General features: G+C 42.5%; 1 protein-coding gene across 1 annotated transcript in view; it reads right to left on the bottom strand.

Annotated features, from left to right (window-relative positions):
• The window catches only part of LOC308296680 (protocadherin-15-like), a gene marked incomplete at both ends in the record, with an annotated part of 437,702 nt that overhangs the window by 259,148 nt on the left and 156,162 nt on the right, over positions 1-22,392 (bottom strand). The window contains 3 exons of the mRNA XM_080740008.1: positions 378-510; positions 4,482-4,675; positions 10,604-10,753. Of these exons, the coding sequence (XP_080596134.1) occupies positions 378-510; positions 4,482-4,675; positions 10,604-10,753 (477 nt within the window). The remainder of the gene's footprint in view (positions 1-377; positions 511-4,481; positions 4,676-10,603; positions 10,754-22,392) is intronic.

The raw sequence follows: 22,392 nt of genomic DNA, 5'->3' as shown, positions 1-22,392 counted from the left end.
GGCTCCAGAGGGGGAAGTATCTAATAGTATCTAATCTCATACTCTACCTGCAGGTTGACCAGTATGGCTCCAGAGGGGTAAGTATCTAATAGTATTCTAATCTCATACTCTACCTGCAGGTTGACCAGTATGGCTCCAGAGGGGTAAGTATCTAATAGTATTCTAATCTCATACTCTACCTGCAGGTTGACCAGTATGGCTCCAGAGGGGTAAGTATCTAATAGTATTCTAATCTCATACTCTACCTGCAGGTTGACCAGTATGGCTCCAGAGGGGTAAGTATCTAATAGTATTCTAATCTCATACTCTACCTGCAGGTTGACCAGTATGGCTCCAGAGGGGGAAGTATCTAATAGTATTCTAATCTCATACTCTACCTGCAGGTTGACCAGTATGGCTCCTATCCTCATGGCCTCGCTGACCTCCAGGTGGTAGGTGAAGAGGGGGAAGCGCGGGGGGCTCTGGTTGTTGGGGGGCAGCACCTCGATGTACACCGTGGTGATGGAGCTCCTGAGGGAGAGGACCAGCACACAAACACATTATCAATGCTACTATGGGTGGGCCATATAGCCTACTATATCAGTGGTTCTCAAACTTTTCAGGCCGTGACCCAAGCCCCCAGACACCAGGGGGAGGGCTGAAGCCAAAATGACATATGGTGGCCGTGCAGCTTTTTTACAGATGGGGCCAGAAACATGAACGCACATCTAGGCTCTTTTGAATTGACTGCACATTCATAGCGGAAGTGTTTGTTCATGACTTGGGAGCCCCAGCGCGTCCATGAACACACTCTACGGCGCAAAACGCGTCACTTAGGCCCCACTACGTCACGTTTCACAACCGGAAGAAGGGGTGAAATTTGGCTTTGTGCGCTGGGTGAGCAACTCAATACAAGTGGACGGGCGAGGATATCTGGTGCCCTCTCTATTCTTCTTATAGCTCTATGGCCGTGACCCCCCAAATAATAACACCCCCACACTTTAGGAAAATGTTTAATTTGTCATTTTAGAATTAATAAAATAAATTGAGACTTTAGAAACGTGCAGATGCCCTCTATACAATTAAATTTGCCACTCGATTTGCCACTCAATTTCCCATTCACTTTATGCATGCGCATACCCTCTATAAGCAGACAAGGCGACACTGGCCTCGACCAATCGAAAAGAGAGAGAGAGGAGAGAGAGAGAGAGAGAGAGAGAGAGAGAGAGAGAAAGAAGATCTGCAGGGTAATAAGAACAATTTGGCCGAGATGCAACCTGTAGTTTGATACTCTTATTTGCTGGCATTCTGTGTTATTTCCTTTCCAATCCGAGCCTGCTGTGTTTTGATCCAGAGCTTTGTGAAGGGTGTGCCCTGGCACTGCTGTTTGTCAGGCCTGGGGGTCAGGGATGTATTTGCACAGTGAAAACCCAGCCGTGGAGAACCGTCTCTCCACTAATACCTATTCCACAGTGACCTAGAGCGCTTTGTGTGCCACGAAAAAAGAGAAAAAGAAGCAAGCAGTGCAAGTAGACTGACTGGTCCTAAGGCAATGGCACTATATCGTTGCTGTCGGGCAGAAACCTCTTATCTCAATATTTTAACCCATTTAGGCCTAGAATTAGAAGGATTCAAAAGACACTTATAGAATCGGGTCAAAATTCTAATGTTCACGACTTTTCAAAAATAGCAGATCTACGAGCTCGCAGCGCGGCACTCGGTGCCGCGCTGTGAGCTTGTATATCTGCTATTTTTCAATAGTTAAAGCATAAAATAATGATACACAAAATGTGTACCCGTTCTAAATGGGTTAAAGGACAACTTTGTTTTTGCCAGACCCATGAAATGGGTAGGCCTACATAAGCAAATGTCGGTCTGTCCGGGTTTTCTATATAAAGGGTATATATGATGATGACATGATGATGACATGCCTACAAAAGGCATGATGTCATAAATGATGATGACAGACAGGGGGTTGGCAGAACCGCATGAGGGAGGGACAGACAGCCTATAAAGGGACAGACAGCCTATAAATGTACCATTAAATTTATAAGCCCAGAGGGTTGGCAGAACCGGGGTCTGGCACAACCAGGTTGACCTGGTCTAGTTTTTTTACAACAAGGGTTCATATTTTAGATAGTCATTAGAGAAAAGAAAAGATGGGGCATGCATGCAAGTGGCTAAATATGTCTTTTTTAGACACAAGAAGCCCATTCCCAAGATGCACTGCAATCTTTCATGGCCAGATGTGACTTATGGGGGCTGGTGTAAATAGTAACAAAGACAATGCTGGCTTTTTGTGTCTAAAAAGACATATTTAACCACTTGTACGCATGTCCCCAACGACGATCAAAAGACTAGAATTGCTAAAACAATAGAAAGCAGTAAATGAAAACATTTTAACACATATTTTCTTTTCTCTAATTACAATCTAAAATATGAAGCCATGTTGTAAAAAAACAAAGTTGTCCTTTAACTCTTTCACTGACCAAACTACTAACCACTGATAGCTATCTTTCATTTTTCCTTACCTTTTCAAGCATATCTTTCAAATTTCCGATCGATCCCCCGATCGTTCACGGACACAGACACACTTTGTGTGCTTCCGTGAAAAGAAAACGTGACTCGTTTGGGCCTTGCAATCCATAGTTATGGTCGATTGAAAAATCCACTGTTTTGACAAACAAACGCGAGTTTATTGTATTCCGGTTCCGCTGTGATTTTGTGGATTACTTCTTTCGTAAACCCTACTTGATCATACTACAGCGTATGCAGCATATTGAGCTTATAGATCTGCTACTTTTGATGCATTTGAATTTGAATCCTGAAAGGTAACAGTTTTGGCCGGAATGAGACGATATCAGAGACGATATAAAAGTAACAATGTTACGAGTAAAAGCCCATGTATTCAAAAGGGAACTTGAGTTAAAGTATTGGCAACAAAATACACTGTCTTATTGACTCTGAAGGGTGGTGCTTTTACAGAAAGAAAAACTAAAAGTTGTTGACTTTAACAAGACAAGACAAGGAGGGGGCGACGCATCAAACAACTACTACAATGATTAAAAGGAATGTTTAGTGAAACAAATAATTGGAAGTGATTAAAAGAAACGAGACAAAGACAGCTGCCATGTTCGGGCAAAACAAGAGGCCATCTGCTGTTTGACTCACAAACAAATTATCCCGGAGCCTGTCAGCCTTTTGTTTTATTGCTTTTTTCCCCCTCCTCCTTTCCATTATTCAGCCAAACCAGTGCTTCCCGTGCCACTGATAAATGAACCAATGAGCCAGTCTGCATGCACGGGCGTTCAGTTGAAACAAAAAGATAGATGATGTTAAACGAGTAGCGCTGATTACCAGTGAGACTTTACTACACAGAGTCTGATGAAAACCAGATTGAATCAGACATGATTGTGTATCAAAAGGTTGTACAAAGAATACACATCCATCCAACCACATCAAACCCAACAGGGAAGGGCGACGGGTCATTGCGACCGCCAGGTCGTAGTTACTATCAAAACCTCGACCAGCTGTCCGTCAGTCTGTCAGTCAGTCAGTCAGTCAGTCAGTCAGTCAGTCACCCATCAATTCTCACATGACCCTCTTCTAGCGCCACCATGAGGCCGATTCTTGCAAAACAATTTTTTGGACACTACTCCTACAAATTTTGATCTAAAATCAAGCAAATCGGTACACACTTGCTCTACATTCATTTCTTCAACATGGATCTGTTAGCGCCACCATCAGGACGATTTTTTTCAAACACATTTTGGGACACTTCTCCTACAGATTTTGCCCTAAAATCATGCAAATCGGTACACAATATGTCTACACTCATGTCATCAACATGGATCTCTCCCATATAGCTCCACCATCAGGACGATTTTTTCAAACACTTTTTTGGACACTGCTCCTACACATTTTGCTTTCAAATCACGCTGCGACCTGACGGTCGCTTATCTCCCGATTAGGGAGTCTTGCTGTTTTTAAAGTTGGCAACTCAAATAATGTGTTTCAAAACATAATGAAAGGCTAATTTAAGAAATTCATAGTTAAACAATGTTACTGGAACTCCAAGACAGACTGCCTTACAAGACATAGGCATCTGTGATAAAAATAAAATAATATATATGTGGAAAAACAAGCGGTTTCCCCCCCTTTCTATTTCTTCGGAACGGTGTAAATAGGGAATTAATGCCCCACCCTTTAATGCAAACCCCATTATAACTGTTGTCATAGGACCCGTTTTGACCATCTGTTTGCCTGTGTCCATTTATGCCCATATATGGAGATATCATGCCCATATATGGAGATTTCTGTATCTGTCTGTCTGCATCCATTTCATGCCCATATATGGAGATCTCTGTATCTGTCTGTCCGTGTCCCTTTTACAAATAAATAATATGAGAGAATGTTCTGGGGGGGAAAATATTAGAAATATCAGGAGCAGTAATAGGAGAAAAGAGGATTGGGAGAGATAAGCAGGACAGAGCGAATTGTACCTTTGCTGGATTCCCGGTGCGTTATCCGAAGCCCTGACGGTGAGCGCGTAGGACCTCCCCACCTGGAGGATGACCCCCTGGGCCACGGTGATGCGCCCGGTGAAGTTATTGATGACAAAGTCTCCCTGGGCACCGGTCACGATGGTGTAGGTCACCAGGCCGTTGAGTCCTTCGTCCACGTCCGTTGCGCTCAACTGGGAGAAGGACAGAGAGAGAGAGAGGGACAGGGAATCAGTGGTGGACAATAGAACCAGTGTTGGGAACCATTAGGATTTTAACTCTTTTACTGTCAGATGTTTTATTTATTTATTGGGTCTGGCGCCAGCAAAAAGCGGCTTACCTTTGCGACGTTATAGTAGATAGATAGACATTTTTTTTTTTTTTTTTTTTTTTGATTGTGCAACATGCACTTTGGCAGACCAGGCAGCAGAGGGCGGCGTCATGCAAGAATTAATGTGAATTTGGCCGTTATGTGTTGCCATCCATTGAGACCAGTCTCTGGCCACAGAGCCACAGGGCCAGAGAAATCAACACGGAAGAGAATTGGTCTCCGTTGATGTTAACGCATAAGGGATTTTTAAGACCATCACTGCGGGCGATGTGATTACAGTACACGGCGGCGCGACCCCTCATCAGCTTACGGACATCAACAAGGTAAACGAACGAACGGCCGTATTGGCGCGACGCAACACAGAGAAATGGGGCAGTAGCAGTAAAACAGTTAATGATTCCAATTCCTTAGCGGTTCCCTTTAACAATTCCTATAGGGGGGTCCAAAATGGACCCTTGCAGGTCTGTAACTCTAAGAGCGTACAAATGGACCCAGTTCCATTTCTACGCTCTCAGAGCTATGGTGGTCCTTGAAATAAAAAAAAGTCTAAGAACCACTGCAAACGCAGCTCTGGCACTGTGATGAAAGCAGTTCCGGAAACGGTTCAAAATGTGATGGTTCTGGGCCCTTCGTTTCTGGATCCCAACCCTACATAGTACTCAAGCCCAGTAATTGAGTCAAAGTACGAGCAGACAAAACAATTTCAAATTGTTTTAACCCTGGAACCAAGCCATCATGACCTTAAAACCATGCATTCCAAAAAAAAAATTGAAAACAACTTTACACTTCGCACACGTACGTCACACATTCTAAGCCAGAGGCTCCCAAACTTTTCAGGCTGTGCAAAATAATCATATTTGAACTGGGGACCCCGCCATCCCGACAAGCACCTGCTATTAACTTATGGAAGTACAGTACCACACTCTCTTGCATAACCAAAGAACAAACGGCTGGCATTTGGCTAATGGTAAACATGCTGCATGCTGTGTGTACAAAGCGAGCGACCTTTTCCAGCAGCTATTGTACAAGAGCACCTTTGTCCTTTCTTGAAAAGGAAAAAAAGAAAAAAGAAAACGGAAGACCAAGAGTGACCTTTATAAAAACAAGGGTTTCGATTCAAACCAATTGACAACATGCTGTTGTGGAGAAACCTTGTATCTCCACAGCAGCCAGGAGAATGAGACTTGCAGGACACTGTCAAGACACCAAGAGCTGCCAGCCAGTAAACTGGACATCCCGGTCCCACACTAACATATCGTCGTTGTCGGGTGAAAACCTTGTACGTCCAAAACCGTTCGTTTTGCATTTATCATTTTAAAAATGATTTAAACTAGTGAAAACAGCCGATCTACAAGCACACAACGCCTCGCACCGCGAGGCGTTGTGTGCTTGTAGATCAGCTGTTTTCACTGCTTTTGTCCGACGGCCTTGTATGATGAAGCAGGGCTTTACTTTGCGAAAGAACGTACACATTTGAAACTTGGAGATACAAGGTTTCTGCCCGACAGTGACGATATGTGGATGTACTCAAGAATGACGCAGGAGTGCAAAGCACCAACAAGCTGGCTGGATGTATGGAGAACCGGGACGACTGGAAGCGACGATGGAAGGCTCGTCTGAGGACGACCTAGAGAGTACGTTCTTTTTTTTTTGGGGTCCTAACTGTAAATTAATGCCATTCTTCATCGTAGTACTGAAAGAGAGCAGATCTTTAGAAGACTTTGTCGAGCGTCTATATGGGCTGCAAGGAGTGTTTTTTCATAGTACGTTTTTACGGTACGAACGTCCTCCCGGTGGGGGCTCCTCTCTGGCAGGTTAGCCGGTAAGATACAACAGACAACACACAGAACTGAGTCAGGACCTAGGTGGTCCTCAGAGTTACTACAGGGGGTCCTCCAAATCTTTGTCTGATAGAAGCTTTTCTTCTCCTTTAACCCCTTGAACCCTAGCGTCCATATTCTGAGAACTTTTGCCAAAAGTAGCAGATCTACAAGCCCACAACGGGGCGTTGTAGATCGGCTATTTTCGGCAAATAGGTTTGGTGTAGAGGGGAAAAAGTACAAGTTCAAGTATAGAGTGAAAGGTCAAGTTTATTAAGTATCGACGGTTCAAGTGGTTAAATATCTGAAAATACAAACTGACATTAATCGGAAATAAACTGCTGATTGTGCTGTCAAACGATGAAACTCTGGAATTTATGGGTTGTGGGGGTCCCTGTTTCATCTCTCTCTCTCTCGACTAAGGGGTCCTTGGCCTGAAAATGGTGAAGACCCCTGGACAAAATGATAACTGCACTGGATCCGTTTGCACAACATTTCCTGAAAAGCCACAGTATCGGAACATACAAGGTTTCCACCGGACAGCGGCGATGCGGCAGCTTCAGATATTCACGCCTCTCCACCTTTGATGTCATTAGAAGGAGGATGTACATCCATTATGGCGGAGCGGATTATCAGATCTCCATTAGATATACCAGTTGCTGGAAAACAGCGATAGCGGGATGCACGCGCCCCATGTCATGCCGGGTTGTCAAATTAATTAAGCTGCCAGTGATTTTCCTTCCGGCAAATTGACTCTCCAACATCCTGCCGTTTGTACACGTCGGAACCTCATAACTGTTTAGCAACTGTAGCTCCTTTTTATCTGCGGTGGTGGAGAGTAACACAGTACATTTACTCCAATACGGTGAAGACAGCAGTATACTGTCGTGCTGTAGTGCAGTGGTTCTCAACCTTTTCAGGCGGCGACACCCAAAATAACCCTATTTTAAGTGGGGACCCCCAAAATAAACATATTTTAACTGGGACCCAGTTTGTGCTGTCATGAAACTGTACTTTTTTCTATTGCAAACTTCTAATAAATTCTTCGATCAATTCAATCAATAAAAAAAAAATGGGTTAAAGTTATAAAAAATAAATAAAAAAGTACTGTACTGTAGCAGCTTATCTGCACAGCGTTGAAACTGTAACGCAGTGCATGGAGCTCTCCGTTTGACTGCCCCCACGACTTTAGGGAGACATGAAAAAGCTGTAGCATCAAGTTGAGTGTGTTATTCCCCCGGGAGCCCCCAGGCTCCTAGAAAAGGCTTAGAGAAATCGGTTAAGCGGTCATACTGTATCGGCCCGCTCTGCGACCTCACTGGCCCTCATTTCAGGGAGGGAAGAAAAAACAACAGACTTTTAGGACAGATTAAACTCGACCTTTTCAGTGGCTGACTTTTTTTATTCCTTCTTTTTTCCCCCCTCTTTTCTATGAGGGGCTGTGCTGCAGCGCAAGCCGATGGACTGAGTCACGTCTATAAGTTCATGCTCTGTTTACCAAATACCAGACAAGCAAATGAAGAGGATCAATGATACAACGTTGCAGCTCAGACATTGAGATCAGCGGGAGCGGTGTTATTGACAGCACAGTTTGATGTTGTTTTAGTCCTAGTCTTTTAAATTAAATTGTGATTTAGTTTTAGAATTCACATTGTGAGCTTGTAGATCGGATATTTTCAAAAGGCCAAAATGTATATCGTCGTTGTCGGGTGAAAACCTTGTATGTCCAAAACCGTTCTTTTACATTTATCATTTTAAAAATGATTTAAACTAGTGAAAACAGCCGATATACAAGCACACAACGCCTCGCGGCACAAGGCGTTGTGTGCTTGTAGATCTGCTGTTTTCACTACTTTTGTGCGACCGCCTTGTATGATGAAGCAGGGCTTTACTTTAGGAAAGAACGTACGAATTTGAAACTTGGACATACGAGGTTTCCGCTCAAAAATGACGATATAGGACTGAAGCGGTTATATGTTTTGTAATAATAATCAATATACAAAGTAACTACAGTAGTAACTAACGTTTTCAAAATAAATGTAGTGATTAAAAGTACAATATTTGGATCCGAGATGTAGTGGAGTAGCCGTAAAAGTATTGGAAATTGGACATATTCGGTTAAAGTCCAAATACCTTAAAAAATGACTTAAGTACAGTACTTAAGTAAATCTAATCTATACTTAGTTACTTTCCATCGCTGTTCAATAGTAAGTATGGAGTGATGCCGGTCAGTGGCGTGGTGTTGACCCTACTCAGTGGATTAGTCCAGACAGCTGATCTATTGGGTAAACTAACTGTAATCCCTGGACATCCATGATGACACCGTGCTGGTGCAGTCACCACCCTGAACACACTCTCCCAGAGAGAGAGATTTGTCAACACGGCATTGGATTCCATTCTTTGAGCTGATTGGATTTGAGCATGTTTGCTGTGCTGCGTAGTGCGTGCGTACACACCGTTTACAGGTGTGTGTGTGCGTGTGCGTGTGCGTGTGCGTGTGTGTGCGTGTGTGTGTGTGTGTGTGTGTATGTGTGTGTGTGTGTGTGTTAAATCACTGTATTGTCAGAGTGTTTGTAACAGTAACTACATTTTCATGTGGGTGGCTTCAGCCAATCAGGAGAAAGCACCCATTCATCACATTCAATTTTATAGTGTTCCAATTAAAAACTTTTTTAGTCATTTCTTTGTTCCAAATTCACTTGTTTATCTTCTGTCCTGTGTGAGTTCTCTCTCCTGATTGGATAAGTATCTCGGCCTAAAAGTTCCGTACAATGACTACAATGAGTACAATCAGAATTCAAAGCAATTCATTAACTCAGGGGTCTTCAACGTTTTCAGGCCAAGGACCCCTTAGCTGAGAGAGAGAGAGATGAAGCAGGGACCCCCACTGCATATTGTTTAAATGTGTGATGCAGATTTTCGTCGATTTCATAGATAGACTCATAGACTTGTTTGACAGCACTGCCATCAGTCTATGTTGGATTCATGTTAATGTGTTTTTTTTATTTTTTTTCAGACATTTAACCACTTAAATCGTTGATACTTAGTAAACTTGACCTTTCACTGTGTACTTGCTCTGCTCTTTTTTACCTCTACACCAAACGTATTTGTCGAAAATAGCCGATCTACAAGCTCTCAACGCCTCAGTGCGAGGCGTTGAGAGCTTGTAGATCTGCTATTCCTGGCTAAAGTTCTCCTAAGAATAGGGATGCGAGGAATCAAGTTGTTAATTTGAAAGAATTATCCTACCGTATCACACAAAGATTTGGCGGCCCCCTGTAATAACTCTGAGGACCCCCTAGGGGTCCCAGACCCCCTGTTGAAGACCAATGCATTAACGTATAAAGAAATAAAATAAATCATACTATAGTAGCTTCCGTCCACCACTGTGTACTATTGGCGCTATTGATCAGTTTAACCCATTTAGGCCTAACATTATTTAACGCTTTAACTATTGAAAAATAGCAGATATACAAGCTCAAGGCGCGGCACCGAGTGCCGCACTGCGAGCTTGTAGATCTGCTATTTTTTTTTAAAGTCGTGAAAATATTTGCAAATCTTTGAATATATGTATTTTTTAAGCGAACATTTGTAACTCAAATTTTGCTTCTGGGTGGTCCCTGCAACTAGATATTTTGAGATGGGAGTCCGTGGCCAAATTCATATCCTTTTGGGGGTCCTTCACATGAAATGGTTTGAAATACCACATGGTAGTCTCTCGAGAACAGACTAACTGAGCTCCAGTTAAGTGAAAAGGACCTTTTCTTTGACGATGGCGAGCCAGATTGCTGACATAGAAACATAGTTTTTTTCAAAAAACCTTAGAAGGATTCAAAAGACACTTATAGAATCGGGTCAAAATTCGAATTTTCAAGATTTTTCAAAAATAGCAGATCTACAAGCTCGCAGCGCTGTGAGCTTGTAGATCTGCTATTTTTCAATAGTTAAAGCATAAAATAGTGACAGATTACCTGTAGCACGGTCTCTCCCTGCTGCATGTCGGTGAACACCTCGATGGTGTAGGACACCTCAGGGAACATGGGCGTGTTGTCGTTGGCGTCCATCACCAGGATGTTGACCGTCACGGGGCCGCTCTGCTGCATGCCATCAAAGGCCATCATCTGCCAACACGGGAGACAGAACGTCACAATTTACATTGGCCAATGTAGGCATTCCGCAGTCGCTCTTATCCAGAGCAACTTTAACGATACGATCGAAGGTAATCCCATATGTAGAATGCAGAGAGAGTGTACTGCCTTCTAGAAACCAGGTAAACCACGAAATCTGCATCTGTCTAAGGCCATGGCTACACAGAGCTGGATTTTTCATATATCCCGTTTTTTCAGATATCCACAGAAAAATATCTAGGTCCACACTGAGCTGGATATTTCATATATCCCGGTTTTTCAGATATCCACATAGAACAATATCTAGGTCCACACGACAAAGATGTATAGGTCTAACAAGCACACACACAGTCAAGTCTTCAGAGAGATCCGGGTTCCCTGTCTACACGGATCCAGTGAATCGGATATTTTTCAATGTCTCCACCTATTTATCCGGATTAAAAAATATCCAGTTTCGCGGCCGAAATATCCAGCTTCGTGTGGCTGCAAGCCCCAACAGCACCAAAAAATGTCTAGATTCAGAAATATCCAGCTTCATGTAGCCGGCACCTAAATAACGTGCTATCTTATAGGACAACTCCGCCCTAAATAACACCTAGGCTCATTTTCCTACTTGTATTGATGCAAAATGACTGTCCATGGGGTCTGTTAGGCAGAAATGCCCCTGTTGTCCACTTTCCCCACAGCAGAACCCCGCAGCTCTTATTGCGACCGAAGGTCGCAGTTTACCATGAGAAATGTCACAGCTTGTCTCCGTGTGTGTACACATTTTTACAGTCTATGGGTTGGTTCCCTTGACATATCACTGTGACATCACAGGTGATATCACTAGGTGACAATACCTATGTAAAAGTATATATGGGTATTCCCCAGAATCCCTTTTATGCCCATATATGAAGATCCCTGATGTCATCGATATATATCACTGGCCAGATGACCAAGACATGGCCCATATCTGTGTGGCTGGTTCAGATATGGATCTCCATGTATGGGCATAAAATATATTGTACCGGTATGTTGTGATGTCATGGGAACCATTCTAACAGAATCCCCTTTATGCCCATATTTGGAGATCCCTGATGTCATCAACATTAAGCACATATCTAACAGGACTTCATATGGGAATGCCTATATGGGTAACTGGTCCGATATACATCACTGGCCAGACGGCCAAAAATGGGCGCAACCTCGAGGTCGCATGTCACCCTGAGGGGTCTTACTAGTAGTATGGAGCCTATAAGCCCATCTCTTTTACACTACTTGTTGCGGTCAAAAGTGATTTTCTTTTTCATTAATGTGTTACTAGTTGTCATTACAAACATATCCATGCCTTGGTTGTCCCACACAGGCCACCACAATCCTATAAATCATGTTTTGAAGGGAGTATTCGGCACAACTGCCAATCAAAGTGACTGTTCTGGCCAATCACAGTGTGTCTTTTCTGGGACTTAGCAAAAAACATAACAGCATAACATCTGTTTAGCAGAGTGTGGCGACTCATGTGGGACAACGATGGCATGGATATGTTTGTAATGACATCTAGTAACACAAAAATGAAAAAAAAAAAAAAAAAAAAAAACACTTTTGACCACAACAAAGAGTTTAAAGGTGATAGGCTTATAGGCTCCACTCTATGAGAGCTGCTGGGTTCTGCTGGGGAAACTGGACAACAGGGGCATGTCTGCCTAATATACCCCATGGACAGTAAATTTGGATCAATAAGTAGGAAAATGAGCCCAGATGTTATTTAGGGCAAAGTTGTCCTTCAATAGAATTTTGTACATTTTAAAAATAAATGGTAAATGTTAATTGGTGCATTAAATGGGGCGCTTTACAATGATTGTGATTGATTCATGAGAACGATTCACAAGAACGAATCATGAATGATTCGTTAATTTCCTTAAACTGTTACGTTCACGCTTTCGTCCCTTCCCCCAAATAGCCCTCGGCCCACAGGATGGGAGGGCAGGCTGTACTCGCGACGTAATAGAAATGCTCCGGCAATAATGTTCTTCACAGGACGATTGCGCTACTTAACGATGAACGTGAACGAATCATTTGAACGGATCATTACATGAACATGAACGTAATGATTCGTTCACTGAAATGAACGGTTTTGCCCACCACTAACTCATTCGCACGCATGCACGCACCCAAGCACGCACGCACGCACGCACGCACGCACGCACGCACGCACACACGCGCACAAACACACACACACACACACACACACACTCATATACCGATGGCGGAGGAAACTATGCAAGACCACAAGCCTGGAGCGCCTGCTGTCCTACTGGTCCAGGCGCATAACACATTGCCACATAAGCATGGATGCATGGCGGCGTCGCCGGTTCGATTCCCGATCCGGACAACCTTTGCCGCGTGTTGCTCCCCATCTCTCCCCCCCATTTCCTGTCAGTCCTATCAATAAAGGCATAAAAGCCCAAAAACAAATCTTAAAAAAAGGCACCAACCTGCTCACCAGGAGCAATACAGGTTCAGTGTCGAGGCAGAGGAATGAGAGGGGTTGGGAAGCAAAGGTGGGGGGAGGATGACATAGCCTTGCATGAAAAACAGGCACGCTTCTTGCTCAAGGACGCTTTGACACCAACTCTGGAGGAGCCCAGGATCGAACTGGTTCCCAAGCGGCCGCTCTATACGTCCTGAGCCACCGCCGTCTAAAACTAAAGGATACCAGGTAAAGCTATAGACACCTTAGCGTTAGATCGCTGTAGGCAATAAGATAAGCCAACGCGGATATGTACCGCCCACCTAAATAATCACGATGTGCATGCACCCTCAAGTTGTGTGCCCACGGATGAGTGAGCAGCGTGCATTTCATTTTGAGATTCTATCGCTGCCTCCCCTTCCGGTAAGAAGTGAGGAAAAATGGGCCCCAAGAACGAGGCAAAAGAATCGGGAGCAGAGAGGAGACAAACAAAGAAATTGCAGGATGAGGCTAAACGATTTTTAGAAGAACCAATAACTCACTTTATCTTGCTCATGTAAGGTAATCAACAAACCGAGAAGCTTGATTGATGTACTGTGATTAACCACTCAACCCTTTGTTATACTTTGTTGTACCATGGTGTTGTACAAAAATAGAGAAAATAGCCGATGTGCAAGCTCACAACGCATCATGGCGCGACTCATTGTGTGCTTGTAGATCGACTATTTAAAAACAATTATAGCCTAATTAAAGAATTGTTCAGTAACTGGAATCAGGGCAGAAGTTTAAAAAACTGTGGCATTGATTTGAAGTCATATGGCCCAGAAACAAAAGTAGCAGATCCACAAGCTCCAAACATGGTGTGAAGTGACACGTTTCGAGCTTGTAGATCTGCTACTATTGATGTTTGTTATTTGTAATTTAAATCCTGAAAACTAACAGTTCTGGGGGTCCGCTCACTATCCCGACGGGCTGCTGTTCCGACTAGCGTCGGCAGGTTAGATACTCGTCACGGTTACTGAGGTTAAGTTTAGGGTTAGGGCAGGGACGGACTGGGACTAATATTCAGCCCTGGCATCTTGGCCAGACCAGCCCCCACAACCAGCGCGTGCGAAGATACTCTAACGAGTATCTTCTCTCGTCGGGTCGAGGGCAGCAGCGTTTAATACCACAACTTTTACAGACAACAAATGATAACTACACAACTACACAATCCATAAATTGTATAAGTTAGCATACAGTTCTCACCACCAACAAGCAGAGTATGAACATGATTAGTGCCAAAATGTGTCAGAACATTGGCCAGTTAGCTAATGAATGGAAAATAAGCATATTGATCTGAGAATTGGACAAACAAGTTGTATTTGATTGCTCAATATACAGTAGGCTATAGGCTAATGTACTAGAGCATGACACAGACACCAAACTGAGACTCTGAAACAATGCTTGCAGGGCAGAATTAGGACGATTCTCTTTTTTTTACACCAGCCCCCCCAGCCCCCTAGCCTACCAGCCCACCGGGCAAATGCCCTGTATGCCAGATGCCCAGCCCACCCCTGGGTTAGGGTTAGAGTTAGGGCTAGTTTTAGTGTCTGAATACCGGCCCGTCGGCACACTGATGCTGTGATGCGGACCCACAGTTCTGGGGGCGTATAAGGTTTCCACCCGACAGAGACAAATTATGCAAAAGTTATATATACTTTTCTTCTTTTAAACATAGCAAAGTGAAAGTGCTTTCACTCAAATTGATGCAAATTGAGCGTGCAAATTGATCTAAAAATCGATGCTGCCTTGGCTCCAATTTTGGAAGAGAAAGTTCAAACGGACAGAATGGGAATTCAGAAATTCAGTGTAGGCGAGCAACAGCAAACAACAGCAGCAGGGAGAGGGAAATAAAACAAAGAAAGAAAAAAACAACAAGAATCTGAGTATATTGCTGAGCTGAGTATATTGCCTTTCTCCCAAAATCGTCATGTTGGATTGGAGATGACATGTTTGCCTCTCTGTCTAGATACTGTAACAACAAGTCTACGTTAGTAGGAGGCAGACTCTCTTATGGAGATGGCAGACTCAGTGGGGTTAAGTAACTATAGTAGTCGCTTCACATAAAAGAAACAAGAAGGAATCAACTTAAAAAAAAACTAAAAACTAAGACTAAAATCATGGGTAAAGCATGGGTTGAGAGGCATCATAACCTCAAAGAGACTTGAAGCATATCATTTTATATTTTAGCTAAACTGAATTGATGACATTATTTTATACCTTGTCTATTCAAAAATAGCAGATGTACATGCTCAGATTTTATGAATTTCTTTTACTAAAATATTTTCTTAAAACTATTTTAAAATGTTTTTGGATAATGATGATGGAGAGTGTTTTATATTTGTTGGTGATATGTATTTTTGTGTAATTTGTATGCTACGTTGATGAATTGAATACATACGGTAGCACCACAATGGAAACCATTCCCCAGAACCTTGTAGTGCTTACATTTATGACCAATAAAGTATTCAATCAATGGCTTCAGGGTTCCTCCTGGGGGTTCAAAATGGTTCAGGTCTGCAAATCTGATTGTGTACAAATGGAACCAAATGCATGGTGGATCTGCATAGAAGTCAAATATCGCACAGAGCAGGAAAGCACTGATATACAGTAGATGCTCTACACCCCCGCGCAGCATACTCTGTAGGGGTCAGTCACTGGTAATAATGACCCATACACATCGGGCTGAAGTCTGACCATGCACTATGACCTTGACCAATAAAGAAAATAATCTGTTTAGTGCATGGCCTGAACATCCAAAGATTGTACATGTCAAAACGTGATAATGTTTTATTAAGTAATATCCAACATTATAGATTGTATAAAAATAGAAATGTATTCGAACACAGGGTCATTATGTCCAGAACCGTTAGTTTAACTTTTCTGGATTCAAATTCAAAAGCAGCATAAGCATTAGATCAAATATACAGTAGCTCTAAACCAAGTGGATTCCAGGGACTCTGTGGGGTCCTTTAGGGGGTCTAAATCGACCCATCCAAGTCTGTAACTCTGGCAGTGTACAACATGGAACCAAATGAACCCTAACAGGTTCATGTGGTTCCATTTTGTACACTGTCAGAGTTAAGGGGATACCTTGAGAAATGTGAAAGTTTGAGAAACAACTGCTCCAAACGGATCTGCACCGGGCACCGTCCTGTCCTTGACATACTGAATATTATGACAGCAGCAGTGGTTCCAGACACGTCTCAACCAACAGAGGTGAGAGCCACAATGGATGGCAATCACTCAAACAAACACGTCACCTGACATGACGTGACAAATCATCTCAGCTTGGCGGGGAGGGGAGGGGGGGGGGAGGGGAGGGGAGGGGAGCAGTGGCGTCAGTTCAGCAAAAGCTAAGGTATGGCAACAGTAAACGTGCCACAATTAACAATAATGCATTGCACCTGTGCAGCTGACAACGGAACCTGGTAATATACCATTTTGTCAAGCTGGGGAGAATACAAGTGTGGAGAATATAATTATAATACCTTGTTAAAGTGACCATTATGTAAAATTTTGCATTTGTAGTTATTCTACTGTAATTTAACAACATAATAACCAGCGCAGATAGACAAAGAGACATTCATGCCTATTTAAAAGTAGCTTTTATTTCCCCCCCTGGACCCAGGGTATGGCAGCTGCATACCTCTGCCATACCCAATTGACGCCTCTGCGCGCAAAGCAACAGAGGAGAGGAGAGGAGAGGAGAGGAGAGGAGAGGAGAGGAGAGGAGAGGGGGGGCATTGTGGCAATGAGTGTGTCCTGGACAGTAGTGGAAAGAAACTACGTATATTTACTCAAGTACTGTACTTAAGTGCAGTTCTGAGGTATGTGTACTTCACTTACGTAGTTCCAACTTCCAATACTAAGGTTCCCTGCTGGTTGTACCTGACAATGATAATGGTACCACTATACTGCACATACACAAGCACCCACACACACACAAACACACACACACACACACACACACACCCACACACACACACACACACACACACACACACACACAGTGTACACAAAGACACACAGCTCCACCGCTGTGCAAATAATGTGTACGCCTCCACACAGACAAAAAATATATGTTTCTGTGTGTGAAGGAGTATACATTACACACACATATTATTGACACACACACGCACAACTCCAGTGTATGAACAATGTACACACACACACACACACACACACACACACACACACACACACACACACACACACACACACACACACACACACACACACACACACACACACACACACACACACACATCTACAGTATACAAAACAACAACAACAAATACAAATCTTTTTCAATCTAGGGTTGGACCTGTAACTTACTTTTCTCTCTCTCTCTCTCTCTCTCTCTCTCTCTCTCTCTCTCTCTCTCTCTCTCTCTCTCTCTCTCAAAAAAAAAAAGTATGTCTGACACTTTCCAGCACAAATCACCACTAACTGCTTCCACCACCAATCCTGCAGGCTTTACCATTATGTTTGATTATGAAAAATTGAAAGACATTTCCAGAACAATCACAATGCAAAGTAACTCGGAAAACCAGACCAAGGTAACACTACGTCGGTGAAGTGGAGAGCTATACCTAAACACAAAACCTTTGCTCATGGGTGGTCCTGGCACAACATCCTTTTACGTGGGGGTCCGTGGCCAAATATGTATCAATTTGAGGGTCCACAATTTGAGAACTAGTAGAACTAGTAGAACACAGTGGTGTAAAGCAAGTAAGTACGTTTACTCAAATACTGCACTTAAGTACAGTATTTTGAGACATTTTTACTTTAGGGAATTATTTCTCACTTCTACTATTATTTCTCACTTCACTTCTACTGCACTACATCTCAGAGGCAAATATTGTACTTTTATTCCACAACAATTATTTGAAAACTTTAGTTACTAGCCATGTTGTGTCTAAAAATACATATTTAGCCACTTGTACGCATGCTAAAACGATAGAAAGCTGTAAATGACAACATTTTAACACTCATGTTTTCTTTTCACTAATTAAAATCTAAAATATGAACCCTTGCTATAAAAAAAAAAAAAAAAAAAGCTATACTGTGTAAGTTGCTGAACAAGTGGTCAGTAGCGGTATTGCTTTTTTCGGCCGTTTTTCGCCCGGAGTCGCCGCGGACCACCGGAGCGTGGCCGCAAACCACCGCGACCGACACGAATCCGTAGAAGAGGGGTAGAACGTAATTTTCTTGCCAGGATTTAGGGAGTAAGAGGTTAATAATCCTTCACCATGTAAAGTTGTAAACACTGGTTGCTGAGGGAGGCTACTTCCTGAAGAGACGGCAAGCACGCTGTGATTGGCCGGTAGTGTATCATGTGTGTATGATCCACGATGTGATTGGCCAACGTATACACAACGTATACGGATGATGTAATTTTGCCAGGAAAACCGGACAGGATAATAGAAAACATATTTACAGAAGGCTTTAGGGGCTGAAAATAACGGAGTGGGTGTTCTAAAACTTTAGCGATTTAACAGTTAGGACAATTTTAAGATTTGTTTTAGAAAAAAAGTTACATAGTATAACTTTAAGTACATTTTCAATCACGGACTTCTACTTGCGACAGAGTATTTCTACATTGCGGTATTTGGTCCGTGTGCAGAAAGAACACGGCAGCAGCGTTCGTCGTCCCCTGGGGAAACACTCACACGGAGGCTATTGTAGGCTTAAGCGATGCCTGCCGATGGCTGCTCTTTAATGCAGGCGGGAAGAACAACTCTGGGGAGAAAGAAAGCAGTTTTCTTAAGAAGAACGCAGCAGTCGTCCGCTTTGAGCAAGCCTGTACGAAACGAGCTTGTCACTCCAGAGAGCCAGGCGTCTTGCCGTTAACAGCGGAAGCAGAATTACCCCCGTTGGGAAAAAAAAAAGCTTGTAGAATGCAGGTAATGTAGGTAAAGATTCCTTTATAAAAACTTTATAAAAACTCACGTAGTTCAGTGGTTCATGGACACCCTGTGCTGTACTGTACAGCTCTTAAAGAGTCAAACTGGAACACGTTGAGACGGGGAGCATAATCTGATACAGTACAGCGAGTTTGCACCATCTCATGTTTGATTCAGTTCTTAGAAAGTACAGCGGGGGAGTTCTGAATAGTGAATACAGCATGTCATGCCATGCCTGTAGAGTCTATAGGACCTAGCAGGACACACAATGCAATAGAGATGAAATAAAATCTCACCACTTAAGATTCCATGTTCCAGGTATTATCATTCTTCAAAAAAAGAAAAAGAAACTGTTGCTGCTGTGCTCTGCGCACTTGTACTGGTCAAAGAAATCCCAGATTCTGGCTTTGACCTTTGCTTTCATATACAGTATATATCCGAGACCTTCAAGATTCCTGGGAGATTGCTTCTGAACATTGCGTTCTATTGCTAGTTTGACCACTTCAAAACTAGCGCTTGTATATCCGTTATGTTCAGCGAGCGCCATGCTTCCACAGAAGACATGCTGACTTCTATGGAATCCAAATAATTGAAATCAATCGTGACAACTGTTACCTACAGTAGGAAGAGCAGCGGAATGAGTTCTGAATACAGTAGCCCAGTATTTCAAAAGCTTTTACATTTCAAGGTCTCCCCTTAACTCCGACAGTATACAAATGGAACCAAATGGACCGGTTAGGGTCCACTTGGTTCCATTTGTATACTGTTAAGAGTTACAGACTTATATGGGTCAATTTAGACCCCTGCCTAAAGGAACCCACAAAGTTCCTGGAATCCACTTTGAGAACCAATGCGGTAGCCTACTTCATGCCTGTAGTGGTTTTCAAACTTTTTCTTATCAAGGTCCATTATTGATCCAGCATTTGAGCCATGGACCTCCATTTGATGTGTACCATATGAGAGATAACAGGCAAACGTTGACCAAAACAACTATTCTTCTACAATTCTTCTCAAATTGTGTAGACTTCTTGTAAATTAAGTAATGCAGACGTTTAACAATAATTTAACTCTTGGGAGCATAAACAATGAAACCAAATGGACCATTTGGTTTCATGTTACACTCTCAAGAGTTAAAGGTACAATTTACAATTTAAGCATTTAGCAGACTCTCTTAGCCCATAGCGACCTTCAATAAGCAAGGACAGCACAAAATACATAAAATGCATAGAAGTAGTAAACTAAAAATGTAGGTAAACAAAGAACCTATTCAATAAAATCAAAATATCAATAATCTTTACATCAACACTATACGCACTATATAGCTTCAATGTATGATAGGGTGGCAAAATGGCCTGGCATCGGCCTATATAAAACTCCTATAAGGGTCCCTTTGGTTACCAACTCTCCATCATTTAGCTGGGGACCACCTGGAACCCCCTCAAGGACCACTGGTGTTCCCCGGACCATTGGCTGCCTGAAAACCACTGCTGTAGACTTACTGAAATACAATGGTAGTGATCTATCTAGTTCCACATGAAAGGCTGGGTAATTAACCGAACATTAGTGTCCCAGCGCGGCTGACGGCTAGTCATTGATTTTTTTTTTTTTTTTTTTTTTTCATTTTCATTTTTTCATTTCATTTTAAAGCTGGGAATCATAGCTACAAAATGATATATTGGTTGTGGAGATTGACCCAACAGTTTTGAAGATATGGCTTATAGAATGATGCCATGCTGAAATACTACTTTTGAGATATTCAAGTTCTAAATTTGGGAGGACCAACAGAATTATGTCCCGATCTCTCACATTAATTAAAAAAAAGTCTTATTTACATGCAGAGTTAAGCTCTGGCGTTTAAGTGAAATGTAGCCTGATATTTATGACATGCTTTTGTGGCTTTATCACATTTTAGGAAAAAAAAGAAAAAAAGTAATTTAAACTGTGGTCTAAAGTAGTGGCTTCCGAAATGACTGCCCCAGTGTCATGCTCAGTCAGATATTGATTCTAAATATCGTTTTTAATATAATATATTAAAAACGATATTTAGAATCAATATCCAACTTAGTCTTGTGGTTAATCAAATAATAAAGCAGCATTATATAGGCCTACTGCATTTTGTAACATAATTGGGATATTAGCAGATTTTTCTCCCACACACATCTTTTCAAGTTTCCTTCAAAACAAACAATTATGCAGGTTGTTGATGAAGAGGTTAATCATCCAGTGTAATTAAAACATTTTCACGCAACAAAAGAATTCAAGCACTACTCTTAAAAAAGTCAACAACAAAGCAACGTGCTTGAAATGTGAGGTAAACAATAAACATGTCTCTCAACAATGAGAGCGTTGGACAGCAGAAAAGTAAGACTCTCAGATGATTCTGAACATACCTCCACTCAGGTTTCAATATTAACTAATTCGCTGCATTTTAAAAGTGGCCACTTTCAGGCTGAACTGCCAAATTCTCCATGTACTGCCATGTAATGCATAGCGCACGGATCGTGCACGCCCATGCACAGATCATGCACCACGTGTGTGCACGCCGTTCACAGCTTTCAAACAAAGAAATCCGCTTGGAAATCCTTTCAGGCATTCATGAGATATAGCAGCCATTATGTTTTCTTCAAGTGTAAACAAACATGGCTGCCATGTTTGAAAGAGGGGGTTGGTATGGGGGTCAAACATGCAATTTCGCGATCAAGATCATGCTTAGCAGATAGAAGGAAGTCAAAAGATTATTATTATTATTATTTTTTTTTTGAGAAGCAATGAATGAATGAATGATGGAACCTCCCTCCAATGTCTCATAACGTCACTGTCAGGCAGAAACCTTGTACCTCCAAGTTTCAAATGTTTTTGTACGTTTTTTTCGCGAAGTAAAGCCCAGGGGCGAGGCGTTTTCACTAGTTTGTTTCATTTTTTTAAATGATACAAACGAACGGTTTTGGACATACAAGGTTTCCACCCGACAACGATGATAAGTTGCCTTCAAGCCATGTGGCCCATAGTAGGGTATCTCCTGTTTCAGTAGCATGCATGAGGCAGCTTCATTTACAGTACAACCCCTGGACATGGCGCTAGCATGTCACAGGGACTTACAACCCTTGATGCCGAGTGCCCAGCAGGGATGCATTGGGTCCCATTTATGTTCTTATTTGGTATGAACCGACCATGGATTCAAACCCCGACCTCTCAGTCTCAGGGCGGACACTCCACCCCAAGGCCACTAT

The sequence above is a fragment of the Nannobrachium achirus genome (assembly GCF_963921795.1).
Source record: "Nannobrachium achirus genome assembly, chromosome: 13".
Classification (NCBI taxonomy): domain Eukaryota; kingdom Metazoa; phylum Chordata; class Actinopteri; order Myctophiformes; family Myctophidae; genus Nannobrachium; species Nannobrachium achirus.
This window is presented reverse-complemented; position numbering and strand designations above follow the sequence as displayed.